The sequence below is a fragment of the Zosterops lateralis genome, assembly GCF_965231275.1.
Source record: "Zosterops lateralis genome assembly, chromosome: 28".
Taxonomy (NCBI): Eukaryota; Metazoa; Chordata; class Aves; order Passeriformes; family Zosteropidae; genus Zosterops; species Zosterops lateralis.
In genome coordinates, this window is record NC_139788.1 from 4,820,041 (window position 1) to 4,845,312 (window position 25,272).

At 53.3% G+C, this 25,272-nt stretch overlaps 1 protein-coding gene across 3 annotated transcripts in view; it reads right to left on the bottom strand.

The window, feature by feature from the left end:
* Positions 1–312: 312 nt before the first annotated feature.
* RPS6KA1 (ribosomal protein S6 kinase A1) overlaps positions 313–25,272 on the bottom strand; it is a 31,480-nt gene continuing 6,520 nt past the window's right edge. For 2 of the 3 annotated variants that reach the window (XM_083879304.1, XM_083879306.1), the window contains 21 exons: positions 14,480–14,533; positions 10,651–10,767; positions 9,763–9,844; positions 9,398–9,478; positions 8,718–8,797; positions 8,029–8,135; positions 7,448–7,485; positions 7,195–7,337; positions 6,581–6,651; positions 6,269–6,357; positions 5,983–6,047; positions 5,530–5,632; positions 4,943–5,070; positions 4,373–4,498; positions 3,766–3,855; positions 3,165–3,323; positions 2,782–2,943; positions 2,402–2,478; positions 2,171–2,288; positions 1,640–1,777; positions 313–1,371 (listed from right to left, as the gene is read on the bottom strand). In XM_083879304.1, coding sequence (XP_083735430.1) covers positions 1,249–1,371; positions 1,640–1,777; positions 2,171–2,288; positions 2,402–2,478; positions 2,782–2,943; positions 3,165–3,323; positions 3,766–3,855; positions 4,373–4,498; positions 4,943–5,070; positions 5,530–5,632; positions 5,983–6,047; positions 6,269–6,357; positions 6,581–6,651; positions 7,195–7,337; positions 7,448–7,485; positions 8,029–8,135; positions 8,718–8,797; positions 9,398–9,478; positions 9,763–9,844; positions 10,651–10,767; positions 14,480–14,533 — 2,151 coding nt within the window. In that variant the 3' untranslated portion in view covers positions 313–1,248. The remainder of the gene's footprint in view (positions 1,372–1,639; positions 1,778–2,170; positions 2,289–2,401; positions 2,479–2,781; positions 2,944–3,164; positions 3,324–3,765; positions 3,856–4,372; positions 4,499–4,942; positions 5,071–5,529; positions 5,633–5,982; positions 6,048–6,268; positions 6,358–6,580; positions 6,652–7,194; positions 7,338–7,447; positions 7,486–8,028; positions 8,136–8,717; positions 8,798–9,397; positions 9,479–9,762; positions 9,845–10,650; positions 10,768–14,479; positions 14,534–25,272) is intronic. The other variant, XM_083879305.1, reaches the window with a different exon arrangement.

Consider the following 25,272-nt stretch of genomic DNA (forward strand, 5'->3'; position numbering starts at 1 on the left):
ATTTATTTCTAGCACAATTTATCTCCAAGTTTCTATAAGCACAGAAGTGTCCTGAGAGCAAGAAATTGCCCATTCCTGTTGGTTCTCGCCTCATTCCAGGACCTGTTCTGGTCACCTTCCCCTGAGAGAAGGCAGTGTGAGAGGCTGCCCTAAGCAGCACTGCTGGTTTTCAGGGCCTGATCAAAAGCTTTGCAGCTTTTCCACAAGGCAGACAAGGAGTACAGTCCCTGCATGGCACGGAGGAACAACCTGGGAACGAGCGGGAATCGCCCGGGGTCGCTGGTTCTGCAGCTCACAGTCAGTGACAGGACGGCCCCTGAATGACGTTTATTGTACAAGTCAGAAAGAAACCCTGAGTTACCGGCTGGAGAATGAAGTTAAATTAAAAAATAAAGGGTGACTTGGTTCAGAGGTTTGTGCTGAGGGGAAGGAAAACCCCAGATGGTAAAAGCAGCAGCCAGAGCCAGCCCAAAGCCTCGGCTTTGCCAGGGAGGAGGTTCTGTCATCCTCTCCCCCAGGTGACAAACTCCCCAGTGATGGGAGAACACAGAGATGGGAGGGCAGAGGGAAGGGATGAGCCAAGCCCAGGAGTTTCCTGGCCTGCTGAGCATCTGTGGGAGAGCTTGGAAAAAACGTGCTTTATTTTATTCAGAGATCTGAGCTGCTGGCTGGGCTGGGGGAGCAAGGGAGAGAGGGAGAAATGGAGGCTGCAAAATCCACCTTGCCTGGAACAAACCAGGACATGGAGGGGAGGGAGGTCCCTGTGGACAGGAGTGCTGCTGGCTGGGAGGCTGCAGGGCTGGCTTTGGGAAATACATCCAAAGGTTTGAGGGAGGAAAAGCCTCAAAGCCTAAACCCCAAGTGTGACACAGTCTTCCAGCTGCTGTGGAGTTGGAGAGGATCAGTTCCAAGAAATCCTGTAGCAACAACAAATACCTGGCCCTACACAGGGAAGGGTGAATCAGAGCTGCTTTTTAGTGCCACTTGACATCAGTATACATTCTAGTTCTCATATACACAGATGGATTTCTTTAAAAATTGACAATTTACACGTCAAAAAAGTTTTACAGTGAAGTTCTCTCAGCAAAGATCAGTCCACATGAGGAGGAGCCAGTCTTTCAGGAGCAGGAAGGCACTTGGCCTTTTGAGAGCAAGTCCCCAGGGGAGCCCCTGTGCAGATCCTGCACATCCCCTGTCCCCCTCTTCTGTAGGTGTGCAAAATCTGGGCTGTTCCTGCTCCGTGGGGCCTCACAGGGTGGTGGAGGGGAGCTTCTTCACCCTCCTCTGTGCCAGGATGGAGGATTCGATGGGTTTCAGCTGAGGGCTTGGCTTGGAGCTGTTCAGGGCCGAGTATGTGGCAGCCATGGCGCCCTGGAGAGAGGCACAGGGATGGAGTCACTCAGGTGCAGGAGAGCTGCTTCAGACTCGTGGCTTCACAAGACAGGGGAACAGAGCAGCCACACCCACAAAGCAAGCCAGAAGCATCTTTCTTATTTCTTTAACTCTCCCTCCTGCACTGACATGCTGTTAAAGAATCTCCCCTTTCTTTTCTCCCCAAACCCCCAGCTTGTCTGTAGTGCCTGCCCTGGCTCACACCTCTTCAAACTTCCATCCTGATTTCCCTCTGCAGATTTTGTACCTTTACAAGCTGAATGTCCTGGTGATTGAGCTGGCTCTGGGGTAAACTGTCCTTCTGGGTTATCCAAGGATGCTGCAGGACCTGCTTGGCTGTGAGACGCTGGTGAGGATCTACGTGGAGCATCTTTGATACCAGATCCTACAGGCACCATTTGAAAAGTCAGACTTTAGAAGATTTCATAATTTAAATGCAAAAAAACCCCACCTGTGTACGCCTCCAGATTAGGATTTAAATGCAGAGGCCAAGTTTAAAGTCCCCAGACGTCAATGTCTTTTTGTATGAAATATGTTTTTGGCAGGCCTGGGGGATATAACACAGAGCAAACTCCATAAGGGTCAAGCACGAGGTTGGTTTTCCATGCAAATATCCACAGCCAGAGCTGAAACAAAGCTGCTGTGGAGGGACATGTGTGGGGTAGAAGCTTCTGCAGTGCTGTTTTTTTTCTCTCTCTTGTGTGCTCCCTCCCCAGCCTGCTCTAAATTTGCCTCAGAGCAACCCCAACCCCTGAGTGTAACAAATATCAAACCCTACCTTGGCCATGTCAGAAATAGTGTCCCAATTGCCCCCACTGATGGAGAACTTCCCCCCTCCTATCCGTGTCAGGATGTCTTCTGGAGTGTCATTGGGACCATTTGCAAAGGGAGTGCAGCTGGGGAGAGAGGAGAGAGCCCTGGATTTACTGACCCAAGCAGGAGGAGAGGCACAGCTGTCCCCACAGAGCACCCTGGGGACAGGGGGTCACAGCCCCAGCCACTGCCTTACCCTGCCAGCATCGTGTACAGCAGGACCCCCAGGCTCCAGATGTCACAGCCCTCGTCATAGCCTTGGCGTTTCAGGACCTGAACACAACAACCAAAGGGAAAAAGCTGTGTTTGGTTCTTATTAGACTTATTTCAGAAGAGGGGCTTGACCTGGGTGCAGTCCGTATGCAAAGCTTCCAGAGCTGGAGAGAACAGCAAAGTCTGGGACTAAAAGAGCAGGATTCAAAATAGATTCATTACTGCAAGTGGTATTTCTGTAATTGCCTCTTCCAGGGAAGGCTGGAGAAGGGAACAGGGCTGACCCACTGTGCCAAGTGGGAGCACAGGTTAGGGGAGGGACAAAGGGGCTGCTGGAGGGTCTCAGGTTAGTAAGGTGCTCACCTCGGGTGCCACGAAGTTTGCTGTGTAGCAGGGGGTCATGAGGAGCCCATTATCAGCCCTGAGCTGCTTGGCAAAGCCAAAGTCACAAATTCGGATGCTCTCAGGGTTCCCTGATTTATCCACGTAGAGGATATTGCTGGGCTTCAGGTCCCTGTGAACCACCTGTGGAGCCAAGAAAGGGCTGTGCTCATACCCCAAGCAGATGAAAGCCTGAAAGCTGCCTGAGGTCACTCATCCCCTGCTCTGGCCCCACATCTGCTTTGCCAAGAGGGCAACACCAGCAAGAAATAATTGTCATGATGGGCAGAGTTACTCCCTGGAGGAGAGGGAGTGCAGTGTAATGCCAGGCAGCTTCCCAGGAAAACAGTCATGACCACACTCACCCCTTGGGAATGCAGGTACTCCACTGTTTTACAGATCATGTGCAGGACTGAACTGGCTTCTCTCTCCGAGAAAAATTTCTGTCTGAGGATTTTATCCAGCAGCTCCCCTCCCCTCATGAGCTCAGTCACCAGGTACACGTACTTCCCATCATCGTACACCTGCCAAAGAAAACATGGGTGGGGTAATCAAAATGTGCTTCCAGAGCTTCCCTTTTGTACTTCCATCGCCAAGGAGCAAACAGGGATCAGCAGAGGTGGCTCTGGGGATGCTTTCCCACCCTAGAATCACAAAATATCCCAACCTGAAAGGGACCCACAGGGATCATTGATCCAGCTCCTGGCCCTGCCCAGACGCCCCAACAATCCCACTCTGTGCCTCCCTGGGAGCTTTGTCCAAGAGCTCCTGGAGCTGTGGCAGCTTTGCGGCTGTGTCCATTCCCTGGGCAGTGCCCAGCACTCTCTGGGGAAGAGCCTTCTCCTGACAGAAACAGCAACACATGGAGCTGGGTCATGGGGCTGCCCCAGCTAGGGCTGAACTCTGCCCCTGCCAGCCTGCACTTCCTAAACCAGAGCACAGGGAAGTCTCCCAGGGCACACTCACATCTTTCAGGGTGATGATGTTTGGGTGCTGCCCATACCGCAGCAGGATCTCGATCTCCTCAGAAGGGTCTCGCTTGCTCTTGTCAATCACCTGCAAGAGTAGGGACACACTTCAGCCACCACGGATGGGGAAGGGCCAGGACAAAGCACATGAGCTGAGTTTGGAGCCCCTGCAGAACTCCTGTACCGTATCCACTCCCTGTACCCTCATCTCTTTAGCTCTAGAAATCCTTAAGTTGCTTCATCAGTTCTGTGTCCCCAACCCACAAAATTTTGTCCTTTGTTAAGACCTGATGTAGCCACAGCTTTGCACAGGAAGATGAGATGCTCTCCCCTCTCTGAGGGAGGAGGACACTGCTTCCCTGCTATTCCTAGGGAAGTGCAGGTACCTGCAGAGCAGCACAGAAATTGTCCTTTTACATCCTAGATGAGCTTAAAGCTCATCCGGTTCCACCCCGTGCCATGGACAGGGACACCTCCCACTGTCCCAGGCTGCTCCAAGCCCTGTCCAGCCTGGCCTTGTGCACTGCCAGGAATCTAGGAGCAGCCACAGCTGCTCTGGGCAAAGATGTAAGAGGGGAGCTCAGTTGGGAGGGCAGATCCCAGACCTTGACTGCGTACTCCATGTTAGTGGCCTTGTGGATGCAGCGTTTGCAGACGGAGTAGGAGCCGACGCCGATGGGCTCCTTCACCACGTACCCATCGCTGAACTGGACGTTCTTGCCATGCAGCTGCTGCCAGGGCACAAAGGAGAGCTCAGCTGGGAGGGTTCAGGGAACGGTTTGGCAACATGATGAGTTAACTGCAGCATAGATAGAGCTGTCAGACTGTCTGCTACATCCCACAGCTTCTCCTCCCGGCGGGGAGCGGGAGGAGAGGAGAACAAGGCAGATATAGGTCAGTGGGCCAGCACTGCCTGCACTGAGCACAGTGACTTTGCCTTTGGTCGCCCAACCCACAGGCATGACAGACCCCCTGCCAGCACAGATTCACCTGGGAACAGGAAAGCCACAGCCCCACACTGCCCTGACAGCCTGATGTGACAGTCAGTGGTGATGAAAGAACAGGAGGCAAGAATTCCAAAGAGAACTGCCTCAGGCTCCAGGTGGTGCAGAGTCCTGCAGACCTGGAGCATCCCTGCACCTCCAAAGAGCTTTTCCTCTGTCCCCATTCCTTACCTGCACAACTGAATGCAGGGGTGGCTGGGCAGGTTTCACTTTGCCATCCTCCATTAACCCAGTTGCCACAAAACTGAAGCCTCGGAAGAGCTGATGGGCCCCTGCACTCGGGGGGACACCCGGGGAATCTGCAGCAGGAGTTGAGAGACAGCTCAAGAAGGGCCTGAGGAGCAGAAGCCTCCCCCTCACTCCCTGGGGCTACAGCTCCTGTAGTTTATTCGAGACAGGAGCCACACCAGCAGCACTGAGCTTACCCCTAAAATCCCACAGAGAATCATGGAATTGTGTCCAGCTTGGAAAAGCCTTCTAAGATCAGTGAGTCTAACAATTCCCTCAGCAGTCCCTAAGTCCCCAAGTGCCACATTCACACAGCTTTTAAACCCCTGAAGGGATGGTGACTCTACCACTGCCCTGGGCAGCCTGTGCCACGGACTGACAACCCTTTTGGGAGAAGATATTTTCCTGATATCCAGCCTAAACCTTCCCTGTGCAGAAAACTTAACCTGCTGGTGCCGGATGCTCCCTGGTGTGAAGCCACAGCGTGACATCTCACAGGAAACTTGGGCTTTGCCTCAAGTCATACAAACCTTTTGGTGTCCGTGACGTGAATTCTGTGTCAAAATAAAAGGTGTCATCTGGCTGGCCCACTGCAGGCTTGAAAGGGGGTTTGATTTCCCTGCGGTACAGCTTCTGCAAAACACAACCCAAAAAAACAGCTGCAAAAATAGCTTGGAAGTGCTCCCACAGGCACCTTCTCCCAAAGGGTGCAAAGGCTGGTGAGGAATGAGGGCCAGGAAGAGATTTTGTGGAACTCTGTGTCTTAGCATTTTGCTAGAGCTCAGTGAGGTGACAGGCAGCCCAGGTATGAGACAGCTACATGACAGAGAATTTTGGTTTTGGAAAGGGTTATTGGGATGGATGGGGACAGGGGCTGGTGACTCTCCCACAGCTGGCCAAGCATCAGGACTGTGCTATTCCTGCTGCCAGAACTGTGTTACTGGTGCTGAGTGATGCAGAAATTTGCTGCTTCTGATACTCACATTCCAGTCGATGGTGGAGTAGAAAGGGTGGCGCTTGATCTCCTCTGCCCCATCTGGCCCAGACCCTACAAGAGACAGCACAGGTCACATTGTACTGAACCCCTAACAAAGCAAAGGGGACAGCCAGGGAGGCAGCACAGCCAGGTGTGACAGAGAACCTGGCTGGGATCACCCCAGTGCCCTGACCCAGCACAGGGGTGAGCACGCTGCTGACCCAGGGGGATGTGAGAGGCCTCCATACAGCATCAGGGGCATTCAGAAACAAAACAAAACAAAAAAATCTTACCTAATCTGTTGGCTGGATTCCTTTTGAAAAGGGCTCGCAGGAGGCTCTGAGCCTCAGAGCTCAGGAACTGTGGCATGCCCAGTTTTGCTCTGGGGAGGAAGTTATGCAATCAGCTGCAGGTTTGAAGAAGCCAACCCACAAGGCAACTGCAGCACCTCCACCCCCAAAATGCACAATCATCTCTCTGGCATTTACACTGCACCCTTTAAATGGGTGGCTGATATGGCACCACTTGCCAAATAATGCCACAAAATTGCGAGAGCCCCCAGTTGCAACACCTCTGCTGTGCAGACAGGAGGGAGAAACTCTTACTTGAGGATGAGGGTCATGGTGTCCTTACGGTCCTTCCCCTGGAAAGGCAGTGCCCCCGTGAGCATTTCAAACTGGGAGGGAAAGAGAAGACAGGGGGGTCATGTCTGAGCAAGGCTCAGGGTTCCACAGGTCCCACTGCCCCTTCCTGCTTGTGAGGGGTCCCAAGCCTGGCTGTGACAGAGCTCACAGGCACAGCGTGTTCCCAGCAGCAGCTCAGCTCTCAGGGTTTGCATGGGAACGTGTCCAGGCAGCGCCCGCTGCTGCCGGAGCCCTGGGATCCTGCAGCTGCCAGACGGTGGCACCAGATCTGCACTGACAGCCATGGCCCGGCGCCGGGCTGGACACTGACACCCCCACGCACCCCACACACATCCCACAGAGACCTCCACACCCCCCACGGACACCTCCACACACCCCACAGCCCCCTCACCCCAGCACCCACTGGCACAGCAGCCTCGAGGGACCAGCACTCCTGGCTGGAGGCCTGGACAGCCCCTTAGGGGGCTCTTTGGGGACTGTGGGGAACGCCCTCCCCAGCCAGCAGGTCTGGAGGATGCACAGAGCCCTGTCTGGTGTTCCAGAGCTGCCATTCCCAGCCTGGACAGGGTACCCACCATGAGGACCCCGTAGGACCACCAGTCAGCACTGTGCGAGTGGCCCTGGCGATTCACCACCTCCGGGGCCATGTACTCCACGGTCCCACAGAACGAGTAGGCTTTCTTCTCGTGGTCTATGGCCTCCTTACTCAAGCCAAAATCTGCACAAGAGAAAGCTGTCAGCACACAGACACTGCTCCAAACAGCTCAAGCAGCTCTGTATTTCAGGAGCCAGCCTTGCTGGAGCCCCAGGCTCTGTGGAGCACCTTACCTGTGAGTTTGATGTGCCCCTCTTCATCTAAGAGAATGCTACAGCAGGAATGGAAAAACTGTTACTGTCTGTGGTAAGGGCTGATGAGAACAGGCACAGCAAGGGATGGTCTGAGATCACCCTTTGGCTCCCAGAATCCAAAGGAAAAGTTACCTGTCCCTTCTCTGTGCTTTAACCTCCACCAACCAATACAGGAGTGGGCCCAGGAGCAGCTTTATCCTCTCCACACCCTCAGCTTCCCAGTAAACCAATGGCCCCAGAGGTTACCCCCTTCTCATCCCCACATACCCCAGGCAAGGATAACCAAGCTGCAGTGGGCTCTGCAGGGCCCAGCCTGGTCCCTTCTCCCTCTGAAGGCTCCCAGCTGCCTAAAGCTGGAGCCTGGAGGCTGCCATGGGTCTCTGCTCAGCCCTGTGGCACACACAGCTCCTGGCTGGAACCACTGATGTGAGGAGCAGCAGCCTTGGACTGGCACCACCACCTCCCATGTGTGCAGCCCCTCTGGAAGGCAGGAGCTGTTCCCTGGCTCCAAGCTGGGCTGGATGCAGGGCTGGGATCCTGCCTCAGCTGCCCACACGTACTTCTCTGGCTTGAGGTCCCTGTAGATGATCCCCAGGCTGTGCAAGTGGTCGAGTCCCAGTGCCAGCTCTGCCAGGTAGAACTTCACATCCTCCTCAGTGAACATGACCTGCAGGTGGGGGAGAAAGCAGAGAGGTGCTGAGTTACAATGCCAGCAGCTCCCCTGCTCCCAGCCAACACCTTCCACACCCATGTTGCTCCCTCCTGCCCTTTCTAAGTTTTCCAGACTTCACCCACCATTCATGGCTTGGATCAGAATGGACCTTAATGTATCCGGTGCCAGCCCTGCCATGGCAGGGACACTTCCCATTGTCCCAGGCTGCTCCAAGCCCTGTCCAGCCTGGCCTTAGGCACTGCCAGGGATCCAGGGGCAGCCACAGCTGCTCTGGGCACCCTGTGCCAGGGTTTCACCACCCTCACAGGGAACAATTCCTCCCTTAATTCTAAAACAAACTGATCTTCTTTTAGTTCTTGTTCTTTAGGAGATGCTCATCTGAAGCTGTTGCAGAGGTGCAGCTGCCACCCGTGCTGCTGCTTTTCTGCTGGAGCACAGGGCTCCCACCCTCTCCTGGTGCCAGCCCTGGACTAGCAGCAGGTTGGAGGTTGTTTTCACCCTTTCAAGGACTGCAAGGGTCATAAGCAGAGATGAGCTGAGCCTGAGCAGTCCACCAAGATGCCAGAGCATACCCACCTCTTTGGAAAGCCGAGTGAAAAGGTCACCTCCTCTGAGGAAATCCAAGATGAGGTACAGCTTCCCCTCTGTCTGGAATGCTGAAACACAAACCAGAGCAGGAATCAGACCCCTGCACTGAGGGAAGGCTCCATGGTGTTACATTAATCACTTAAATCCCAGTGGCTCCAGCTGGGCACATGCCCTGCGTGGTTCCTGGGTTAAATGCAGGTAGGGCTGATGGGCTAATGGAGATGGCCTGTCTCTGCTGCTGAAATGGGAGCTCCTCACAGCACTTTGGTACTGCAGGAAATCCTCATTTTATGGGGGTCTGGTTCCCTTTCTGCCAGTGATATCCTCCTGAAAGGGCTGTTTTCCCAGGAGAGGCACTGGTCACCTTACAGGGAACAAAGCTGTCCTTGCCTTCCCCAGAGTCAGAGCATTAACCCTGCCAAACTCCAGCTTGGCTAGTTAGCTCTGCTTTCTCAGTTTCTTGTGGTTTAATGTTTTAATCCCAGGGATTTGATGTTTAAACTTCCTCTCCCAGTCCATGCTCACTTCCCCATTCCTTAGCTGGAGCAGGCAATGGGAACACAGATCCTTCCAGGAAAGGATTTGTGTTCAGGAGATTGTGTTTAAAGGCAGCCAGAGTCTGCTGGAGCTGCAGCCCCTCTCCCAGCACCCCAAAGAGCTTCACTCACCATAGTGGAGTTTCACCACAAAGGGATGGTTGACATCAGCCAGGATGTCCCTTTCCATCTTTGTCCTCAGTCGATCCCGCACTGTGGGAAGAGAGAAGCAGCTCAGACACAGAAAAAGCCCTTGGGCACTGTCCAGTCCCAGTGTCCAGCCCCATCTCAGCCTTAAGCACCAAGCTCCTTGAGTTTTCCCACCTCCATCATAATGGTCTTAAACAGATGAAAGAAAAGGAGAATGTTTTGCTGAGATAAAGAGGATTTTCTTTCACCCAGCCCACCCCAGGGCCAGCAATGACTTCTGTGACATTTCCCCAGTGCTGTTGACATCCCAGAGGATCAGGACACTGCAGGAGGAGTCTCCTTCCTACCTTTCAGCGTTGCCTTCTTGAGCACTTTCATGGCATAGAGGTGGTTGCTGTCTGGGGGTGTTATTTTTCTCACCAAGAAAACCTGAGGCAGAAGAACATCACATTCACCAAACACTAACCACCGGCAGTAGGAGCTGGATGCTTCCCAAAGTGGCAAACCCCAGAGTGTCCCTAAGAAGCTCAAGTTTTCCCATGGGGTTTCCAGGGAAGTGTGGACTCCTCTCACTCCCCAGTTTCATGCTGTACTTTCCTCCTTTCCAGCCTTCCAAACCTCCTGTCTGCTGCAGCTCCCATGGGGCTGGGGCTGTGAGTGGGGGCACTGATGCTTCACTGTACCACTAAAGCCTCTTGGCTTGTCAGTCACATCAACTCTGTGTTGTTCAGGTACTGCATCCTCTGGATTTTCATCTCCTTCCCTTCCCTGATGTCTCATTCTACTTGGTTTTAGGCAGCATCAAAAGGATGCAGGTGTGGTGGCTTGGCAGTGCTGCTGGTTGGACTGGATGATCCCAGAGGTCTTTTCCAACTTTTCTCTGATTCTACAAAGCCACTGCTGCATTTGCAGCACACAGTCCTGTCCAAGCCCCACTGTCAGCTGGTAACTGACTGACCCCAAGCTGATTTTATGTGTCAGCAGATGGTCTGTAAGAGACCTGGATTATTGAAACAGATAAGAGCTACAGGCTACTTCCTTCCTGCTTCACAGAAGGGAAACTGGACCGTAATCAGGGGCCAAACCCAGCCTGGGGCACACAGCAGCACTTCTGAGAAGGGAGGAACATGCCCAGGAACATTCCTGGGAATCAGCAAAGTGGTTTTGTTGGGGATGGTTCCTTTCGTCACCAGAATCATTTCCCTGGCATGGCACATAGGAAGGAGTGATCTCACCTTGCCAAAAGAGCCCTGTCCCAGCACCTTCAGGAGCTCAAACTGTGAGGGATCAGCCTTCTCAGAGCCCTCCTTCACATGGTGTGTGATGTTGATTTCCTGCACGACACCTTCCCCCTGAAACAGAGGGCACACGGTTGGCAGGGACTCCTGAGCAAGGAAAATCAGCCTGGTGGGATTATGGAACAGAGACTGCAGCTCCAGACTCACAGGAGCCACAGCTGAGAGAACCATAAAGGTTGGTGCTTGTCACAGGTATCAGCATCTGCAATCAATAAGTCAGGGTAGGGAGGACCAGGTAAATACAGAACCCTCCCTCCCAACCACAGGAGCTGCTTTGAACTACATTTCAGAAGAGTGCTTGAGAAGCACCCTCCTTTTTGAGGCACTGGTAGCAAAAACAGGAGTGTTTATGCCACTAAAAATCCCACAACACAAAAAATACGGCACTGTTGTCAAAACAGGGCCAGGGCTGGCAAAAACCAGACATGTTGGAGCCCATCTGCTCAGCAATCTGAGCAACTCTGCAACATAAGTCTTAGTGCATCTTCAGCACATACAGATGATGCTTTAACAGACTCCAGCCTTCAAGAAGATTGAGGGGAAGCCAAGGTCTCTGGCACATGTTTTGTTTAAAACACATTATTTTACTTCAAAAAAAAAAAAAAAAGAAGAAAAAATAGATTTAATCAGCATAAATAGAATAAACTCACCAAGGGAGCTGGGCCAGCACAGCCACAGACCCTGAGGTGATGCTGAAACACCTCCTATTCCCAGCAAAACTTCTGGACCAAAGGACAGCAATTATGTTCAAAAATGCATTAAACTCTGCTGTCCTCAGCCCTGGGGAAGCTGTGGCCAGCAGAGGCTGCAGAAAGCTGGAACTATGATTTTTTTTTTCCCTTGCAGAGTTGGGGAAAAAAAATTACACTTTGTTTTCTAGACCTGTTCAGACACTTGGTCTGGAACCAGCTCATCAAAGCAGCTTTTAAAGCCAGCCAGAGCCAGGTGCCAGCCCTCCCTGTCCTCCTGCCCAGCCCACTCCCACCCTCCAGTGCCCATGGATGTGGTTTCCCACCTGCACCGAGCTCCCTTCCCCTCTCTTGGGCTGGGTTTTTCTCAGTTTAGGAAGTGGCTCTGTTTCCATGGTGGGAGCTCTGCTCTCTCCTGTGCTGCTCAGGCTCTCAGGGCAGGGGCACAGGAGCTCCCTGTGTTATCCTGCCTTTCCCTGGGCTCGGTGATCACAGGCAAGAAAGATCCCATAATCCCTTAAACAACACCATTTTCGTGTTCCAGATGATCTCCCAGCTTAAACCAGCCACTTTGCACTTCTGGGTCCATCTGGAGGCTTAGTTCCTGCAGACAGCTGCTGTGAGGAGTAGCTTCCCACCTCCAGAGCTGGAGCAGGAGCCAGACAAGTTCAGCTCCTCCTGCCATCTCAGCTGTCCAGGGAGAGAGCCCACAGCAGGGACAGACCCAAAAATGGACCCATTAGGAAGAAATCCTTCCCTGTGAGAGTGGGGAAGCCCTGGCAAAGGTGCCCAGAGCAGCTGCCCCTGGATCCCTGGCAGTGTCCAAGACAGGTTGGATGGGGCCTGGAGCAGCCTGGGACAGTGGGAGTTGTCCCTGTTGTGGCAGGGGTGGCACTGGATGGGCTTTAAGGTCCCCTCCAGCCCAGACCATCCTGAGATCCTCCTACCACAGAAGCACTTAGAGAAGCCATTTGATATCTTGCTGCCACAAGGGGAGATTTTCCCTCATGGACTCATCCACTAACTTGGAAATCAACTCTCAGGATTTTTGTGACCAGCTCCTACAGCCTGGCTGGCAGCACACACACGTCCCCAGCACAAAAGCACCTGTGTGCCACCGAGGTCAGCTCCTTCCAGTGTCACCACAACAAAGTATCCCAGAGGGCAGAGAAAGAAAAGCAGACCTGAGTGCCCCCAACATCCATGGGAAGCATCAGCCAGCAGCAGGAAGGGAAGCAGAGGGAGGTGGCAGCGGGAGGTGGCAGCGCTACTGACCGGGCTGGAGAGCTGGCTGGGGGCAGGCAGCTGCAGGCTGCAGGGCTTGGCTCGCTGCTTCCTCTGCAGCCAGAGAGTCAGGAACGCCCACACGCGGGGAAGTTTAGGGTCCCTCTCCATTGTCCCATGCCGATAACATGGTCTGGCCCCAGGAATGGCAGCCCCGCTGTGGGTTCGGGGCCGGGGCAGCAGCTCAGGCGGCAGCGACGGTGGATGCGCAGTGGGGACCGGGCTTGGCACCGAGAGAGGTTCACGCTCCCCCTCCCCAGCAGTAGCACTTGTGCACTTGCGGTTGGGGCTTTTTTTTTTTTTTTTTTTTTTTTTTTCAGGTTTGCTTTTTAAAGAAATAATAACGTCACAGCTCCTCGCTGGCATTTCTGTTCCCTGACGAGACACTGATAGAAAACACACACGGTCTCCTTAAAGTCATTTCCACCTAATGCTGCCTGAAGTTCACATCAGGCTGGGGGTTTGGGGGTATTTCCACAACAGGGGAAATTGTGAGAAGCCACTTTCCTCTCTAAAACAGAAGGGGAAAACTCATGAGAACCCACCCAGAAGTCTGACGACACCTTGGAGAGCTGCACATCTCTCCTGGCACAGGGATGAGGGGTCACCCACAATGGGATTCCTCCAGGAATGTCTGGATTTGCATTCAGCCCTTCTCTTGCCTTATGCTGCACAACAGTCCTTGCTGCGGAGTCTGGGGTTATTTATCTGAGAGCTACCCTGAAGGTCCATGTCAGGTGTTTTTAAGGACATTTCTTGTTTCTGAACCCACCATGGCTCAGATTATTGGCAGGACAGAGCAGAGGTATTGGGAGGGCTTGTTTTGCCTCCTTCCACGTCCAAACCTGTTTCCCTTTGACCTTTCCCTCAAGACAGACAGATGTTTCCTACAGCAAGACCCCAGAAGGTGCAGGTAAGAGAGAAACCCCTTGAAATGACTCAAAAGACACCTACATGAAAGGAAATAGCTCCGTGTCAGCGCTGATTTCTGACTCTCTCCTGAGAGTGCAGAGGATGGAACCAGAGAGACAAATTATGACTGTCTTGCCTCATCTGCCCCCACCACGTGCTCTTTTGAGAACTGATAACGAAAGAAACAAATGACTGAAGATCAGTGAGGCAGCTGGGCCCAGCCCCACCTCAGTGCCTGCTGAGCTGCAAGGGCTGGGGCAGTGCCAGGGCACGGAAAAGCACCTGCAGCTGCTGAGCACAGCAGGAGCCTGGTTCACACCGACACCTCCTGCCTTCTGACACAGCCCAGGGGAGGAGAAACCCTGTCCAGCCTGTGCTGCCCAAGATAAGCACCCATTCCACAGAAGCCCCACGTTCCCAGTGTGTGGGAGCAGTGAACTCCCCGTGCGTGGGCCTGGCAGGAGCTGATAAATCTCGTCCTGACCCAGACAATCTTTCATGTCGTGTTACCAGCGTGGGAGAGGAGCCTCAGAAAGGCAATAAAATCTCCCCTGTACTTCCACGCACCCAAAAGTGCCCGTCCTGCCTCACTGACAAAATCAGAAAGCCACAGGAGACACGAATGACAGCACGGAAAGGGGGTTGGTGTGGGGAGGAAGGAGGAGGAGGATGAGATCAAGTCCAGGATGTCACGTGAGCCATGAGCAATAGCTGCTCTCTGCAGCAGTCCCACTGAGCCGAGGGGCTGGCAGGGGCAGGAGGCAGGAAAGGGTTTGGTTTTCAGAGAGGTCCCTGTGAGCTCTGCTCACACCCTGGCGTGTGGGACAGAATGCAAATGAAATGGATGAGTCTCCTTGAGGTGCCCACTGCAGCTTTCCTACCTTGTCTGCCGAGTCCACCAGGTCTTTCTCTATCCAAGTGATGTCAGATTTTGCCTGTGGGACAATAAAAAAAACATCAGCACAGAGGGACTGTCATTCTCTGCTAAAGTTTTCCCAAAGAATGTGTTCAGCAAGATCAGGTGAGCTGTTCACAGCCCTTGTGGGTGTCTCAGCAGCCAGCACTCCTTGGGATGTGATTCTGAGCTGTGTGCTGGCTCCAGGAGAGCTGTTGGAGCCAGGTCCCAGTAAATAAATTTATATTGATTTGATTTGGTAAACTCAAGGTAACCTGGAGGTGGGACAGGAGCTACGGAGGGGGAGAAGAGAAGGAAAAGCAAGCCCTGAGGGAAGGGAGGAGCTGCATGAGAACAGTGAGATTACAGCTGAGAATTAACTGACTTCCAGCTCCAGAAGGACAGAATCAGATCGGAGGGGCCCTGCAGTCACCTCTTCCCCTTCCTCCTCTGCACTGCTGTGCCCTTGCAGGGGGAGCAGCTGGAGAGGGTGACTGTCCCACTGCTCCAGGAGCAGCAGGGTGACAAATCTGCCAGAGCCACAGCTGAACCCCTTCCTGAGCAAAAAGCCATCAGAATACTCTCAGCAGATCCTGCCCCAGGGATCTCTCCCACCCACTGGGAAAGCAGCTCCATCCTGGCTCCTTCAGAACAGGCTCCAGCCTCTGCCTGGGATGGGAGCATTGAATTCCCATAAGCATGGATCTCTGCAGGCCCAGCACTCCCTGTTCCTGGGGGGTCCCAGCACCTGCTGTCACCCACAACCTCCAAAGCGGCATTTTCCACAGACTCCTGCACTGCTGGGACATGAGATGGGCTTCTCCTGGGAAATAAAAGCCCAGAAGGATGCTCCAGTCAGAGGAGGAGACAAGTTCTGAACGTCCCTGTGCCGCCTTCACAGGGCACAGACGGCTGAGTCACCCCAGAGCAGGGCTGGGGACAGACCAACAGGGGCTTTTCCCAAGTTCAAATTAAAAGTCCTGTTTTCTACTTTCCCCTTTTTTTTTGAGGGAGGATTTTACAAGCCAGAAGCCAAGAGACAGGTTTGTTTTTGCTCGCGTTTTGTCACTTTGCTGGTTGAGACCGTCACATCTAAATGCAAGAAAAAAAAAACCACCCTGCAAAAGCTCGAAACAGATTCTGCTCTTGGCATTTTGCTTCCTATTCATCAACAACTAACCAGAAGCTGTTTTAATTTCTGTTGCTTCAACACATGCTCTGGTCCCAAAACACTCCCAAAATCTGGCAGCACCTAGGAAAGACACTTCTTAGAAAGCAGTCATACCCTCCAAAATGCCTTTTCCAAAAGAGTGCTTAATTAAACCTGGCTAAGGTCTGGCTCTCTAGGATCAGGAATTCCCTGATTCCTTGTGTCCTGCAGAAGGGACAGAGCCCAGCACTGCAGGCAGAGCAGGTATTTTATCAGGCACTTGCCTCCTGGATCCTTGGCTTGCTGCGGAAGAGGAGCCTCAGCATCTCCAAAGCTTTGGGCTGTTATCCTCCCATCCTTCCCCAGCTGGATCCTGAGCTCGGAGGCCAGAGCAGCACCCAGAGCAGCACGAGAGCCCCGGTGCCGTGGTTGTGTCACCGGGATGTATTTTGGGAGTTCTACTGAAAGGAAGCGGCGGTTTCGTATGGGGAAATGGCTTTGTGTGGCCATGGCTGCACAATGCAGCGGCCAGACGAGAACACTGAGCGGCTTTACGGGTGCTTAGGCATGGAAAGAGCCATCAGCAAATCTCAGCGGCCTTTTCAGGGGGATCAGTTCAGTCCCCCGAGTCACACACAGGAAAACAGGCACAGAAAGAGCAATTTTAGGCACTGCACGAGGCAGCAATGAGCAACTGAGTCTCACTGTTTCTTCCTCAAAATTTCTCTGCCCCTGCTCTGAGCAGCACAAATGCTGATCCAGCAGGGACGCTCTCCAGGGAAGGGGCCAGGAGGGACCAGCAGCTTCTGGATCAGCACAGGAACAACGTGGACCTGCTGGTCCACCATGAAGATGTTCCAGGGATTGGAGCCCCTCTGTTCTGGAGCCAGGCTGGGAGAGCTGGGGGTGTTCACCTGAAGAAGACTCCAGGGAGACCTCAGAGCCCCTTCCAGTGCCTAAAGGAAAGCTGGGGACAGTTTTTAGCAGGGCCTATTGTGATAGGACAAGGAGAGATGGTTTTATGCTAAAAGAGTGGAGATTTAGGTCAGATAAAGGGAAGAAGTCTTTTACAACGAGGCTGGTAAAACCCATGGCTGAAAGCAGCTGCTCTCCTGAGGGAACTGGGAGTGCACATGTGGCTCCCCATTTTCCTTTTACAGAGAAACTGGGAGAGAACTGGCTCAGAATGATCCGGCTGAAAATTTCCCTCTCATTCCCTGTGTCTGCACTGCCTGACTTGACCATTCCCATCTCTGTCCCTGTTGAGAGGGATCTCAAAGTCCATCTCATTCCACCCTGCCATGGGCAGGGACACCTTCCACTGTCCCAGGCTGCTCCAAGCCCTGTCCAGCCTGGCCTTGGGCACTGCCAGGGATCCAGGGGCAGCCACAGCTGCCAGGGCTCAGCACCCTCACAGGGAAGAATTTCTTCTTATATCTGATCTAATTCTCTCCTCTTTTAGCTTAAAAAACATTCCCCGTTAACCTGTCACTGTGTGCTGTGTGAAAGAGGTGGCCCTGTCTGTGGGGTGGTGGCTCAGATGCTGCACTGAAGTGTGACCTCTGTGTCTATAAACTCTGTGTGAACCTGCTGCCAGGGGCACCTCAGCCCCAGGAAAGACGATCCCCAAATCCAGCACTGCCAGACACAAACGGCTCCCAGTGCTCACATTAAAGGTCCTGTAATCTAATTCTGGGGGGGACCAACCTGCAGCCATTCCCAGCATCAGCTCCATAAAACATGACATTGGCTGGCCCCACAGGTTTCAGTCAGAATATTCAGGGACTGTCTTTGCGTCCTGCCAGGATCCAGTTACCCCCTGAGCTCTGGGAGGGGGGGATCAGGCTTCACAAACAGAAGGTGATGGTGTGAGGAACTGCTTCTTGAGGAGGGACAGCTGCTGCCACAGCCACGGCTTCCCAAGGGGATGTCTTGGCAGAGGTTTCAGCTGCTGCCCAGGAAGGACTGGATGAAGGCAACCTCAGACCCCTCCTTCCTTGAGTGTCAGCATCGGGAAGGAATGTGGGAAGTTCACTTCACACTCCTGAACTTCTGCATGAAGTTATTTTATGTGACCTACTCTGGAGCCACAACTTCCCTGTGGAGCAACAGCTCCTGCTCTGGAGGGAGCCTGGAGTCAGAGGGAAGCACAAGGTGCTGCAGCTCTGTGGAGGAAACCAGGCTGAAGGTTGTGGAGAGCAAAGGCTGCTCTGTCTGGAGGGTTTTTTTCAAGTGGTGGTTCTCAAAAAGGGGAACAAACAAAGCAAAGAAACCTCCCCAGTCACTGCCTGCCTTCCTGCAAAGGCCTTTTTTGGGCAGGGCTGGCCCTTGGCCTCGTTAGCAACGAAAGAATTGGCCAGAACCTCCTACTTTCGACTGCACTTCTGTGGTGGATCCTTTTCAGTGCACCTGGGAGCCCCCAGCCCGAGAAACGCTGCGGGACTGAGCAGAGACACGGGCCGGGCTGGAGAGGGAAGGGCTCGGCTTGGGGTGCCTGTGCCTTGGGCCACAGACTCTCTTAAAAGAAGAGGGAGATTCTTGGAGCAATCCAAGAGGATGTGCAGGGAGGGAGAGGCTTCCTTAGCCCTTTAACTCCCGCTGACAGACAAAAGCCTCGGGGACACTGCGGGCCAGGAGGAAGGGACACGGCAGGGGGCTCTGAAGGTGGAATTGCTGCACAAAGTCACTGCTCCAGCCCGGGAACACCGGGGACTCGGGAACGGGAACTTCCCAAGGAGGGGCTGAGGCGGGGGCGGATCCCTGGCAGGAGGTTTGCAGGGAGGGGTTACTGAGAGGGAGCCGGGCTGCGCGTTCCACCCCGCACCGTCTCCAAGGACTGGTATTGGTCTCCTGAAAAACAAAACCAACCAAAAATGGGAAAGGGAGGAGAAAACCAGAGGACACACTCGGGCCTCTGCCCAGTGCGGGTAATAACGTGGTGTCCAGAAATCCGCAAATTCTGAAATCATCAAAGCCCTGGTGCCCAAACCTTTACCCAGCCAAGGCAGCTGAAAAAAGGAAGGACCAGCTCCATCCTGGCATGGAAAACATCAGGAGCCTCCCCACACATGGCTCAGACAAAAGCCTGACTCCTGCAAACGCTCGCCATCCCCCTGGGGGCAATTCCTCCCCACTCACAGAGGCAACCAGGCTGTGTAAAATGAACCTGGCGACTCCTGGGAAGGACTCTGCTGCTCCTGCAGTGATCCTGGCTCCCCACAACGGGGTTACAGCAAATCTCTAAAGAGGGAACACTGCCATGGGACAGGCAGCGTCACTCTGGCACCCCTCGAGCACATTCCAGCAGGTGGCACTCAGAGCATCTTCAATGTCCAAAACGTGTTTCTCATCTGAAACGGGATGGGGGGAGCCCAAAGCCCATTTCATAAACACCCAGGTCATAAACTCCCCTCTGGGAAGATTCAGCACCCCTGAAACAGGGGATCTTGGAAATTATTAAGGGATGAGGGGTTTTCTCAAGCAAAGCCTGAGGCTGAGGAAGAGAGAAGGCAGATGGTGGCTCACACAGCTGAGCCCCTGTCCTTGTGTTTCACGACATCCTTTTTGATCTGCTCAGTTTTTAACCAACTCGTTTCACAGGGAAACCAAAATATCTGCTTTATACCAGAGGGCTCAGGTCTGTTTTGGGATGGAGAGAGCAGAGAGGCTCCAGCACAGGCTCCCCCTCACACTCCCCAGGCTGCTCCTGGCTCTATCCAGGGCAATGTTGGCAGCAGATCCTCAAAGCTTCTTAAAAAAATAAATAAATGAATACAATTTCTCCACCCTTTCCAGGCACCACAAGCTGCAACCGGTCAGGGTCAGCTGACAATGAGCTGTTTGGGCTAAAGACACGAGCTCAGGCAAAAGATGTTCCCAAACTCCACGGAGACCTCCCGATGGCTGCTGCAATCCCAGAGCTGTGAGAGGAGCACGGGGAGTCGGCAGGACTTTGCACCCAGTGAAACGTGACACTGGGGGGGGAAACACCTTTAACAGCCAGGAGATAAGGAATTACTCAGTTCTGCAGCTTCTACAGAGCAAATCAGCCTCCAGTGCAAAAGAGCTAAGGATGCAGCCTCCCCTTCCTGCACACACCTCCCAGCAGGGAGGAAAGCTCTGCTCTCAGCAAATTCCCATCAGCTCGTGCTTTGATGGTGCTAAAACCAGGGGACCCTGTCCCAGGCTGTTCCAAACACAGAATCCCACTCTGAGGAACCTGCAGTAAAGCACCACCTTCCATCAGGGCATGGAACAGTTCTGCTGCTTTCAGTAGAAAAGCTGAAAACTCTTTCTAGCTGAATTATAAAATACAACCCTGGTTTCACAACAAGAACCAAGACTTGTTTGCTGCCCTTGGAGTAATCGTGGGATGTGGAAACTATTCTGTGTCGCAGGAACGCCGGAATTCCACACTCCTCCCACAGCACTCAGGCTGCCCTCCCCCTGCGAGGCACACAAAAAGTGGTCTCAGGACTTGGAAAAGCCTTTGCTTGGTACCTGCCAGGGTTGCTCGGTGCAGGTGGGGAGAACCCGGCTCTCCCCCACCCTCTGAGAAGGTCACACGTGTGGGACACGCTGAGAGAAAAGGGACTGTCACGTTCTGGGGGTGGCTGTGAACTGCAGCAGGGCTAAAAGCAAAAAAACCCTGTCCAAAACACACCCCGAGCTGTGCACTACCAACACCCCGGTGAGAGCACACAGGATGAACGGTGGAGCAAAGCTCTATTTTATCTTTTAATATTTATAAAACTGCAGCCAGAAGCCACCCCCTCCATGGCTCAGCTGCTCCGTGTGCAAGGGACAGGACCACAGTATGGAAATCACCTCCATTCCCTTCCCAAACATGGACATCACACCCATCCCCTTCCCAAACATGGACATCACATCCATCCCTTCCCAAACATCACAGCACAGGGATTGCAGCCACCCCCCACACTGGGAATACCATGTTTTGTCCTGTTCCCCTCAGATGTTCTTTTTAAAGGAGCTTTTTTTCCCTGCTCTGTCCCTGTGGAGACCCCAGGGGTTCCCTCCTGGATCCCAAAGATGACCAGAGACCCCAGTGGTGGTGCTGAGCCATCACCTCCCCATGTTACAGCACTCATGGCACATCCTCAATTCCCAGCTGCCCAGTAAATCCACCTCTCTGGCAGGAGAGGATCACTTCAGCCACATCTCAGGAGCACGGAGTGTCCTCAGCCTGCTCAGCGTCCCCGGAGCAGCTCTGCCCTCACCGAGGCTTCAGGCACCAACAGGGATAAACACTCTCCTTCCCCGTGTCCAAAGGGGGATGTTTCCCAGCTGTGCTCTCCAGGATTGCCAAGGGAAGGACCTGGATTTCACTCTGCAGTTGGGAAACCCTTCCTGCCTCAGAGCTGCAATGAGATCAGCAGGAGCTGTTGCAATGCCTCTGCTCCCACTGCTCGGAGGCTGCCCCAGGCACACACAGGGGATTTCCTAAGGGAGAAGGAAAAGGACTCCAGGCAAGGCAGGAATTCTTGGATAGCTGGGACTCCCCTCTCTGGATGGTCCCCACCCTGTGGCAGCCCTGGCAGGCAGCACAGTGCAGCCAGAGGGAAAACAGCTTTTGCAGCTTCACCTGGAGCTATGGAAGGAATTTTCTGCTCATGTCCAAACCAGGCTTCACTTCCAAATAAAGCTGAGACTGGTGAAGCTGCAGGAGCTTCAGGCAGATTTGCCTGTGTGTGCAGGGAGAATCCCAATCAGCATCTTGGCCAGCAAACTCAGCCAAGGGCACTCTGAGCTCCCAGTTGCTGGGGTGGATGACCCAGTGACCCACACCCATTCTGGTGTCTTCAAAAATCAAAAGTGAACGAGTTCTTTGGGGTCCCTTCCAGTGCCAGCCCTCACCACTGTCCCCTCCAAGTACAACACAGAGAAACAGATTTTCAGATTTTTCTTTCCTTCAATAAAAGGCTTTCTGGAGACAGAACATGAGACAGCTTCTATGAACTCACCAGGGGGATGGAAATGGCAGAGAAGAAACCGGAGTGGTTTGGATGGGTTGGGGACCATGTGGGAGGGCTGCTGGATCAGACTCTGCTACATTCCTCGTGTGCAAGTCCTGTAAACTGACCCCTCTTCAATTATTCATTAGAGTCTGCAGCTCATCAGAGACTCTGCTCCTCAAACAGGCATTTATTTGTGTTTTTTAAGAGCTCAGAAGCTGCTGCTCGCCATAGCCCAGCCCTGCCAAGGACACAGAGCAAAGGCTCTGCCAGGAACAGGCCAGGCAGCTGTCAGGCACTGCTGGAGCAGCAAACCCACTCAATTCCTTCAGCTGACAAGGCAGAGCAGCCAGTTTGAACTCAGAGTTTTACCAGTGACAGGCTGGAAAAGCCAAATGTTAAAACTGGCCACAGCTGCTGCCCAGTCCCTGCAGTGTCAGGGAAATTTCCAGGCAGCACCACAACACAGTGGTCCCACGTCCTGCCCAGCCACGGGGGCCAGTCTGGCCAGAACACCAGGCTGGGAGCCACAGGAGAGGGGCAATGGGCTGAGAAGGGATTGGCTGAGGGATTTACCTGCCCCTTCCCACAGCTCCACAGCTCTCCAGGTCCTGGAGGAACCAGCAGCAGCTGTGCAAACACGCACAGAGCAGAGCACTCACTTGTTTGTTTTGAAACCCTTCACGTTAAGAGGCTGTGATTAGTGGTGTCCAGCACTGACCAGGATCACACACTGGATGTGAGTCCTGTCCTGCTCTCAGCCTGGAGCTCAAGGGCAGTGCTGGGAGAGCCAACCCTCACTGGACACACAGGCCAGGCTGGAGCAGCCTGGGATGGTGGAAGATGTCCCTGCCCAGGATTCCTTCATGCCCTTGGAGATACTGCAGGGAAGGACCTGTCTGCAGGCTTTACCTGCTCAGGATAAACCAACAGGAGCTACACAGATCTGGGGAAAAGCCTCATCTCTGCCTCTCCTGCACTGCCACAGCCAGGCTCAGCCTGGAGCACCTCCTGCCTGGTGTCTGTGGCAGAGCACAGCCCTTGCTCCAGTCTCAAAGGTCCCTTTTATGGTACAGAGCTGGGAGAGCTCAGTTCTTCCCTTCCCCAGTTCTCCCTGTGCTCTGTGATTATCACCCCAGAACAAGCTGATCAGCACCCTCAGCCCATTCCCCAGAGAGAGTGTGGGCACACTCAGCACTGCAATTCCACTCCTCTGCTTTTCATGAAGAAGTGATTTCACTAATTGGGTGTTGTACTTCCATGTATAATTCCTCATGCTTGGCACCTTCAGGGAGCACAGGCTCACCCCTCAGCCAAGCTGGCTGCAGAGCAGGCTGAAAAACCCCAATTATGAGAGGTTCCATTCTTCCACTGAATTCAGTTGCTGTTCCCCAGCTGAACAAAGACCAATTTCACTCAACCTGGCAATTAAAATTTGGAGAATGCAGGAGAAGACGAGGTTCTGTATCCAGAGAGGCTTTTAACCACCACCACCACCAAAGAGGATGAGAAAGAAATCTATCCGTGTACCCATCCTGCATTGGATCAGCAGCCTGGTGTTAGGGATGTGGCCATGATGAACCCTGTTTTCAGTGCAAATTCAAAACACAGCCTCATCCCATCCCCTGTGAACACTGACTCTTCCTCAGCACAAGGATCTCGCAGACATTCCCAAGGAAAACACAGTGAGGAATGGGGCCTGCAGGGACTTGTGCACCACAATTGTTCTTGAAAGGCAGAAAACACAAGAGGTGGTGAAATGCACCAGCTGTCCTTGGTAGGAAGCTGAGCTGGAGCTACAAAAGCAGCAAGCAAGTCCCAGAACAGGGCCAGCCTGGGTCCAAACAGCCCCTTGCTACCCCTGCAGTGACACATCCTCGTGTTTCAGGTGAGACGGAGGCACCACACTCCATCAATCTCACAGCACCAACTGTGAACTCCCCGACTCTTTTGAGGAACTCTTGGATTTCCTCCTTTTCAGAGAGCCTTTGGTCATGGCCCAGGCACATGAGGGCTGTGCCTTGGCAGCATCCTGCTGACAGGGCCGGGGAGGGACAGGGCTGCTGCGTGGGCGTTGAGTAATCGCCGCTGTCGCCGTTTCAGGTTATTTTTAGCGGAGATCACAGAAAGAGCTGCAAAAGGATAGCACAAACCTGGGAAAAAGGTGCCTCTTCCCCTTGCAGCTCTCCACACATGGCACAGAAGGGTGTGGGAGGGAGCCTGAGCAACCTTCAATGTGAGAATAGTCACCTCGCATGGTGACGGCCACTCGCTTCTCCTGCTGAAGGGAAAGCCAGAGCCAGGAGCTGCTGCTGCTGTCTAACCACAGAAAGAACTGAAACTCACAGATATTCTGGGTGTTGCCTGGTCCCCCATCTACAGCATCTCAGGGCAGAGCTTGCCCTCAAGCTGAAGGTATGTGTTTACAGGAGGGATTTCATTTGTGCTGGTAGCAAACATACCTTGTACAAACTTGGAAAACGCCACCGAGGTTATTTCAGGAGTGTGCAGCAGAGCTTTGGGTGCTCAAAAGTTACCCAAAATGGGATTGTCAGACATTGCTCACAGGCATTTTGTCCTGGGGCCTCAGAAAAGTGGAAAGCAGGACACCTGCAGCAGCACAGGGCTCTTGTGGCTTCCCTGCCTTGGGATGTTGGAGAACTTGCCCACTGCTCTGCTCCAGCTTGGACTGCACATCCCTGTCCCACAGAGCAGCAAAGGGAACCTCAAGTGCTTTTTGGCCTCTATCTCATGGCCTTTCTGTGGAATGGCACCTACAGATGGAATCAGCCAAGGTTCGTCTCAGTGATGTCCTTCAAAGAGAAAAAAATCCTAAATGATTTTTAAAGCAACATCCATCAGCCTCATTTAGGGAAGGGCAGTTTAGCCAAGTGTTTGAAGATGAAAGAGCCAAAGTCTCAAACCTTAGAAACCCAGCTGGAATCCAACCAGGAGACACAGATTCCTTTTTTTCCCATGCCAGAGATGCAGGCACAGTGAAGAGTCATAAACCCACTGTTCTCAGGGGAGTCAAGTGCAAATTTCATTGACCTGAATTCATCTGACCCCAAGATTTCTTTGCAAGGCACTGAAGAAGTGCCAGATCAGCTCCAGAGTGGGCCAGAGAGGCAGAACAGGTAGGAGAGATGCACTGGCACTGCTAGAAATCCACAAACATCCCAAGGAAAAAAAACTGGCTGAAATGTTGACAACTGGGGTTTAGGTTTAAATGTCTTTTGCTAAAAATACAATGTAACCAGCTGGAAAAACAACCCAACAAGCCCCCAGAGCCTTTGGCAGGGCGATGATTCAGAGGGGGAAGCTGCCACAGGGCCCTCAGTGAGGGTACAGAGCTCCTGACAGCCCACTCAGGAAGGATGCCCAGGGCAAATCCAATGTGTTGTGTCATTCTCCATGGTCAGAGCACGGCTGCATCAGGAAAGGAAATCCTGAAGGGATTATGATTTCACGGTACTGACATGGCTCTTCTGCTCTGCTCTGAGTGCAGGACAGGAATGGGCACAATCAGGAAAGGCCCATGGTGACAGCATCATGCTGGTCCTGTACCTGGGGAGGGCTCACAGCAGACAAATCAAGTCCTTCCACACCACATTGCTCATGTGTGGAACTGGGGGAGCTTGAGCTGTCTCCAGAAGG